This window comes from Impatiens glandulifera, unplaced genomic scaffold (genome assembly GCF_907164915.1).
Source record: "Impatiens glandulifera unplaced genomic scaffold, dImpGla2.1, whole genome shotgun sequence".
NCBI lineage: Eukaryota > Viridiplantae > Streptophyta > Magnoliopsida > Ericales > Balsaminaceae > Impatiens > Impatiens glandulifera.
The window spans coordinates 3,660-12,061 of NW_025919074.1; the positions used below are offsets into that span (position 1 = coordinate 3,660).

Here is an 8,402-nt window from a genome sequence, read left to right on the forward strand (position 1 = left end):
TTAAATCATCACTTATATATTTTAATTTTATAGATATTAGTTTATATTATTTATTAATTAATTTGTTTTATATGTAACTCCATATTAAATTAAATGAAAATTAATATTTTATAAGAAAAAATAAATAATTATCCTTAAGAATAAATAAATAATATATATATATATATATATATGAATCTTCAATCACGTCACAATTAATGGGTAAGAATAAAAAATTTATATTTTTTTTTCTTTGTTAGATTGAAAATTTTAAAAAATATACATAATTGAATATTATTTTATTTGATTTTTTATGCTTATATTATTGAATTCATTAACTAAAATATATTTTTAATTTAAAAAAAAATTATTTATCGTGAAAATAATAAAAAATTATTTAAACACACCGAACTATCCATTCTTATATATTCTTATATAGACTAATAAATGTCAATATTATAATAAAATAAATTTAATTTCAACTGAAATAAAATAAGAAAGAATAAGTGACAAATACAAATCACACCAAACTCATTCTAAACCTAACACGCAAACTTACCCTAGCATATTAAAGGAACCAAAACTTTGAATTTTTTTGGGGTTTAATTTGATTAAGCTCTTTTTAAAATGCTCTGATAATAAATATTAAAACTCACGTTCTTAAAAAAAAAATTATAAACCCATTTAAAAACACATTTTAATTCTAAATATGAGTATAAAATCAACTAACTAATAATAGTCAATATATTTATTTAAAAATATTTAAACATCTCAAATTCAAATGTGGATTTAAAATAAATACTGTTTTAAAACATAGCTTGATTTTAAAAACTGTAATCACATCAATAACATATGAAAATAATCTAAAAGGTGAATTGAATCATCATAGTAGATTTTCATTTTTAATAAAACCATATTCAAAAAAAATATTTTTTTTTAAAATTAATTAAAATATTTTTAATGATTAAAAATTGTTATTTTTAAATTTCTTTCTGCCGCACAACCTCTATCCATGGTCCATGGTTCTCTCTCCCTCAGTCACACAATTTACACATTTTCTCTGGCTCTTTAATCATAAAAACAGAAAACAGGGGAATTGAAAAAACAAAATAAAAATAAAAATAAGTGCAAAAATTTCTCTCTATCTTGCCGCCGCTCCGAAATCTCCCTCCTTTGAAGCCATCGCCGCGACAGCTCCGAACTGATAAAGTTTGACTTGGTAGGTTTACACTCCAATATTAATTATTTATTTATTTTATTCATTAAATAAAACTTATTATTTATTATAGAGACTTAGCAGCTGTTTAATTACATGTTACGCAATTCTTCTCATATTTTTCCTTTTTACGATAGATGTTAACGTAATTTTGTTTCCCAATATCCCTCTCAAACCCTCTTTAAATTAATCCTAATAATCTCAAGAAAAATATTTAATTTTTATTTTAGATAGATATATTTATTGTATTAAAGCAATTATTTTTAATTATAATAAATTAAAATGATTTTTTTTATATAATTATATTATTGTTGTGACTAAAAATTGAGATTTAACTTTATGATTGAAGCCTAATAAATAGGAAAGTGTTTTATACGGAAATGTATAATTATAGGTTCACTAGTTGCTTACAATATGGATTTTGTTTGTTGGAAAAAAAAATATATAATTATATCTAAAAATTTGTTTAAAAATCAAATATAATTATATGTGTATTTAGTTTGAAAACTAAATAACAAGTTAATATATATATACACGAAAAAATCAGCGGAGAAAATTTTCAAAATATCCCAAAACGGCCATGTCGGAAATTTTTTGTTTTCGAAATTACTGTTTTGGGACCCGAAATTAGCGGTTTCGAGATTTGAAATGAGCGTTTCGGGATCCGAAATAAGCAATTTCGGGACGTGAGGACAACCTGGCAAGCCACGTCGGATTCGTAGATTTACTTTCGTTGATTTTTTCGTTGAGTTTATCCTTCTTCATTACAAAAATAATTATTAAGAGAAATATTTAAATATTACTTCTAAGTTATTATATTAAGTGTTTTTATTATTAATTTAAATTATAACATTGATGAAAGAATATATATAATTGAGGTATTTATAATTTTAAAAAAAACATTAGAAAAATGATAATAACAGCTTTTATTATTTATAAGTAGGAACGCTAATGAGATCTCGAACCTCATTAGCGAAATACACCACATCTTTCCATTGTCATTCTCATTTTTTCGGGTCCTATAAATTCTCGAAGTTTGAGGGTGATGAAGACAATAACAATTATGTGGAGGCTAGTTCAACATTATGAAGATAAACAAATATTAAATTACCTTCAAACAAATTTATTGTCTATCTCCTTGCTTTTATTATATAAATTGTTTCGTATATTGGGAAAGAATTTCGTCAACTTTTTAACTCCATACGGACCATACTTAGAGAGGGTTATTTTCATCTTTCCTATATTCTCTATTTAACTCTAAACTTGATTTAAAATACATAAACTTATCATTCACATTCACGTATATATGGATATCAGATTTAGCAGATAGTCATTCTCATTTATAGATTTCGGTTTATCTTAACTTATTTATAAAATATTGGTTTTGATTTTAAAAAATTTAATTATTTTTTATAAAATATTTAGGATATTAATATGTAATATAAATATATTTTTGTTAAAAATAAAATAATATTTGATTATATTAAAAAAAAAACTAAAAATCAAATTCAATAGTGTATACAAAATTTAGAGCTAGTTAGGATTGAGATTATTTGAAAATATAGAGGAATAAAAAATAATGATTGTTAATGACTTTGAGGAGTTAATAATTATTTTTAGTAAAAAAAATATATATTGATATATAAAATAAAATAAAAAATAATAATTTAAAAATACATAATATTTTAATATTTTAGTAATAAATTGAGTAATGTGATGGTATGATGGATGAGAGATGGATGAGATGAAGTTTGATTTTGTTTTAGTTATTAAAATAATCAAACCGAACAAGGACTTAGGACTTTATCATGTGTTGTTTTTCACCTCATATCTATTATTACAGATTTGGTACTCTACCTTACACCACCTTCAACTTATTATCCTATAAACTAACCAATTTTTGTAAAGGTGGTATAGGGTGGAACACCAAATTTGTTTTTTTTTTTTCAATTTTTTTGGATTTTATCATAAGCTTTGTTAAGTTTGAGTTTTAAAAAAATTCAAACAAAATTAAATAACATTTCACCCACCTCCCATTTATTATATCAGTTAAATCATTAATCAAATATTAAAATACTTTATATTTTAAATTATTATTATTTATTTTATTTATATATATCAATACCCTTTAAGGGCTCGTTTGATTCGACGTTTATAAGCCGTCTATGGTCGTTTTGCGTAATAAGTTGCTACAGTGACTTTACATAATAAGCTCACGCAATAAATTCCAAACACAATTTTGTTTTTAAAATTAATTTTCTCTCTATCTCCTTCCTCCATAGCGTTTAAAATTATAATCTCAATGTTTTTTTCATCATTTTTAAATATTTTTTTTATTCATTCTCTCTCATCTATTTCATTCATTTCTAATCATTTTATTTATTTTCTCTAATTTATTTAATCTATTTCCAATCATTTTACTCAATTTCTCTCGTCTATTACATATATTTATAATATTTTTATATATTTTTATAAAATTATTATAAAAACATACATTTAAATATATTTTCATTTATTATTTATAATATATGTATCTTAATATATAAAATAATTAAATAAAATATAAAATATAAATACACGTTGATTTTTTTTTTATATATAATTATAGTTTTAGAAATTAAACTAGCCTTAATTATTTAAAAGTATCAATTACAATTGAAATGAATATGAATGATAATAAGAACTTTTTTAAAACTAGACTTAATTATCTAAAAGTATCGATTACAATTGAAATGAATGATATTACGAAGAAGGTGAGAGATCTCTAAAATAAATTGACAATTTAAAGATTGGGTCTGAGAGGGGAGGGTGAAAATGTAAAAAAATATATAATAATAATAAATTACTTTCTTTATTCATATAATTTATTTTAAAATATATTATTTTTTAATTTAAATCATTTATTAATATTTAAAATTATATATTAACCAAAAATTATAAAAATTAATATATTAATATAATTTATTTTGAAATATATACTATTTTTTAATTTAAAGAATTTATTAATATTTAGAATTAAATTAATAAATATATATAACATTATATATATAATATTAATTATTAAATAATATTAAAAATAAATAAGTTTAGCGTATAATCTAAATCAAACTTACCCAAACTTATCCAAACTTATCGATTAAATAAGCTAAGATAATATCAAACGTATATAAGAATAAGCTTGATAAGTTAGTGTCAATAAAATGAGAATAAGCTGAATCAAACAAGCCCTAAGGTTTTGTTCTCTTTAGATTTTTTAAAGAATTCATATAAAATCAATTTTCCTATAGTCACTTCTAACAATGACATAACTCATTTTATTAATAAAAATACTAAAATATTTTATATTTTAAATTATTATTATTTATTTTATTTATATATATTAATACCTTTTAAATATTTTTACTAAAAATAATCGGCACCTCTTCAAAATCATTAACAATCATTAATTTTTCCCCTCTAAATTTAAAAAAAAAAACAATCCAAGTTAAGTTTTTTTTTTATAAAAAATAATCATTACCTTATCAAATCATCAATCATCATTATTTTTTCTATCAATATTTTTTTAAATAACTCTCATCAAAACAAGGCCTAAAATTGAAAAATCATTTCAACTATTTAATCACTCATTTTATATATTTAAATATCAAAATTATCCTTTATTAACTTAAAAAAATGATAATTACAGTATAAAAATATTTTAATACTTTAGAAAAAAAATTAATTTTTTAAAACTTTTTATAAACAAAAGTTTTTAGAAAAAGTTCCTAAAAAAAAAAAAATTCCCTAACAAGTCCTTAAAAAGTGTTTATTTGAATAAGCAAAAGTTAAATATGTAGAATAAAATAATCATGACTATAGGCTTGACAGCTGGCCCACGAGGATTTCCCTCTTCACCCTAATTATTATGGTCTTTCTCTTTCTGTTCTCTTCCACTGTAGCAATCCGTTCTCTCCTTCACATTGGAATCCATTGACGAAGAACAACATATAAATACCCATTTTTGTTTTTTCAAAAAAATCAGCTTTATGAACGGTGAAGAGTAAAGGAGGTAAGAATCTGTCCAATGTTACTGATTTTACAGAGTTAACTCATCTTTGAACACGACCAATTTCATCTATGAAGAACAAATTTCCTTATGCTCGACTATTTATGTGTTCTTATTGAATTTATTCTCTTCTTTTTGTATTTAAATCAGTAATATTATACTCTTGCTTCAATCTAATGGAGATTTAAACATTTTTGTTCATCCAGATTTTCAATGACTACAACAATGGAGGCTCAAAAACAAATGAGAAAGATTGTTTATTTGTGGGCTGCTCAAGTAAGTTGCTTCTCCCTCACTTCCTTTCTTTCTATTTGGATATTTTTAGTTTGTTTTGATGATCATTGTTGTCAATGCGTTATTCTATAGCAAAATGTGAGCAAATTTCTTTTTTCATCAAATTTCAGAGTTATGAATTCTTTATTAGTTGAATTTGTATTTACATACTATACTCCATGTTTATCTTAAGTTCAAGATGAAAAACTATTAATTCCATAGTCTGTTTCTTGCAAAATGACAGATATGAACCTATTTCAAGGCATAATAGACAATAACTTATTATGTTTCCAAATGGGTTAGCATCTATAATGTAAACATTCATTATGTCTCGAAATTGGATTGCATCTAGTTCAAGACATAATTGATGTCAATGCTTAATAAGTGTCAACCAATTTGAAAACATAATAGATGATACTAATATATTATGATTCAAAACTGGTTGGCATCTATTGTGTCTCAAAATTTGATAGTGTCTATTATGCTTATGTCTTGGAATTGGTCTACATCAATTATGATTGACATAGATTATGTCTCAAAATTGGTTGTCATTTATTTGTCTTAGGCATCTACTAAGTCTTGGAAATTGGTTGACATCTATTATGCATTAACATATATTGTGTTAAAATTGGTTAATATCTAATATACCTTGTCATCTATTATGTCTTTGAAATTTGTTTACATAAATTATTTTTTGACATATATTATGCCTTGAAATGAGTTTGTATGTTTTTGTTTTTCCTATATATGCTAATGTTTTAATAAGTTTGACAGTGATTTGGTTTACGGTTCTAGTTTTAATGTGCATTTTTTTTCTCTCTTTTTGCTTAGTTCCATCCCCATCATCGTAGATGTGTTCGATGAAAAACCATGATTGCAAGAAGAATCATCTATAATGTTACTATATTTGGTTAATGAGTGTCTGTTTTCAACACCTAGAACTTGTTCCAACATTCTCTCATACATTTTGCCTTTTTTTTCTTTTTGAAATTTTCAGATGGGCAATCTTGTGGTTGTGCTTCTATGGCACTTATTACATTTTCTTGTCAGCCTTTGGATGTTTTCAATTAATATAGTCATGGCTTTTGAAAGCTACCTCATTTCTTTTGGTATATTGAGGAAATACAAGATCTTCAATGTCGCAAATCTTCGTCACTTGGCTATTGTCGTGGACAGTGAAGAAGCTTCTGATATATCGAGCGTAATTAAGCTTCTGAAATGGGTAACCAGTCTCGGTGTGAAAAATATTTGCCTGTACGATCCCAAGGGTAAGACATTTGAGCCTATTCGGAGATTAGTATTTTGTCACAGTCATGATTTCATTAAAAAATCGCGTTAGTTAAAAATAGAAAGTGATCTTTTATTTGGCTTAGTATAAAGATTTTTTTTATATCATGATGAGATTATGTTGTGTATATCATCTGATTGGTTTATAGAAGATTGTGACTTTTGACAAACATAATAAATTTAGATTTTTCTGGATCAAGAGCAACATTATTATTTTATACCAAAACAATTCCATTATTAGCCGTGAATGGTTTGCCTTTCTCTTTTGGACTCGGGTCATCCTTTTACAGGAGTGTTGAAGAAAAACAAGCAAACTATCACTGAGAGCTTGCAGCTAACGAAATCATCCGAGGTATGAAGAAAACCTGTTCTTTTGTATCATTAATCTTTTCTTTTGATTCATTGTTCACAAGACTTTTGGATTTATATCTCGCAGGATGACAGTAAGAATGTGCCGTTTCTCAACCAAAAGAATGTATGTTTGGATTTTGCTTGTTTATCGGATGGAAAGGAAGCCATGGCAAAATCTGCTGGCATTTTATTTAAGAAATACTATTTGGGTGGGAATCCATTGAAACAAACATTTACTGAAGAAGACATTGCAGAGGCACTGGAAACAATAGGTTGTTGATCCTGATCCCAATTCCCAGCCAAATAGACCATCCCAAAGTTACTCCTTTTTTTTGTTGTTATGATGAACTGTTCTTTTCCAACTTATATTTTTCAGGTTCTGGAGGTGCTGATCCCAACCTTATGTTGATTTACGGGCCTACCAGATGTCATTTGGGTTACCCAGCATGGAGGATTCGGTATACTGAGATGGCGTAAGTATTAATTTCATTCCAAATTAAAATATGTTTTTAACTGTTCTCAATTTGGTTTTTTTCTTATACGGGTTTTTGTCTGGTTTACAGTCACATGGGATCATTGAAATCTCTCAAATATGGGTCACTATTGAAGGTGGTGCGGAAATTCACCATGGTTAACCAAAACTATGGTGAGCTGAGTTTGTTTTCATGTCAATTTTGAAATACATTCATTTTTCTGTTATTTGATTGAGAATGCGGATTCATTTTGCAGGTAAATGAATGAAAATGGAGGGAACAGTGAAGAACTAAAGGGTCTTAGTAAATATTAGTAGTCTATTAAGTGAAGGTTCATTTGCAATCTAATAATAATACAGTTTCTTGCATTCTCTGTTTGTTCTATGTATGGTATATTATGTTGCACTGTGAGCACTGAACAAACACTTTGAATTACAATATAATAATATTTCAGTGTTGTATTTATAAGTGTTGGCTCTTTTTATTTTGCGATATCTCACTTCAAAGGAAATATAACTATTTATAAGAGTCTAATTGGTTATAAATACCTTAATTGGGTACTTTTGGAGATTGGGTGCTGATTTGGTTTGCTTCACTTCTAAAGTCCTAACTGGGGTTGCTTCTAGAGTTCTAACCAGGGGAGAATGAGACTATAAATGAGAACATGACAAGAACACTGTAAATTTTGAATTTGAGACATGGTTTGTTCATGGTGTTTGTAGTTTATTTTTCTACGGTAACTTATCAAAAGTTTGAGAAACACATAGTTACTATTGTT

At 25.4% G+C, this 8,402-nt stretch overlaps 1 protein-coding gene across 2 annotated transcripts; it reads left to right on the plus strand.

Moving 5' to 3' along the window:
• The first annotated feature begins 1,046 nt into the window (after positions 1–1,046).
• LOC124917401 (dehydrodolichyl diphosphate synthase complex subunit NUS1-like) lies at positions 1,047–8,094 on the plus strand. 2 transcript variants are annotated; one of them, XM_047457848.1, is made up of 8 exons: positions 1,047–1,198; positions 5,447–5,516; positions 6,511–6,781; positions 7,091–7,152; positions 7,237–7,423; positions 7,528–7,624; positions 7,715–7,797; positions 7,881–8,094. In XM_047457848.1, exons 2-8 carry the CDS (start codon positions 5,454–5,456, stop codon positions 7,886–7,888), a joined length of 771 nt encoding a protein of 256 aa, XP_047313804.1. In that variant the 5' UTR covers positions 1,047–1,198; positions 5,447–5,453; the 3' UTR covers positions 7,889–8,094. The 2 variants fall into 2 exon arrangements, with proteins under 2 accessions (XP_047313804.1, XP_047313805.1); XM_047457849.1 differs by lacking the exon at positions 1,047–1,198 and adding an exon at positions 5,225–5,243.
• Positions 8,095–8,402: the final 308 nt, after the last annotated feature.

What these genes read in the sequence shown, in the direction of transcription:
- LOC124917401 (XM_047457848.1), top strand. Translation starts at nt 5,454, where the DNA reads ATGACTACAACAATGGAGGCTCAAAAACAAATGAGAAAGATTGTTTAT. An exon ending in AGCTAACGAAATCATCCGAG is followed by an intron (nt 7,153 to 7,236) that starts GTATGAAGAAAA and finishes TATATCTCGCAG; the next exon opens with GATGACAGTAAGAATGTGCC. An exon ending in AGAGGCACTGGAAACAATAG is followed by an intron (nt 7,424 to 7,527) that starts GTTGTTGATCCT and finishes TATATTTTTCAG; the next exon opens with GTTCTGGAGGTGCTGATCCC.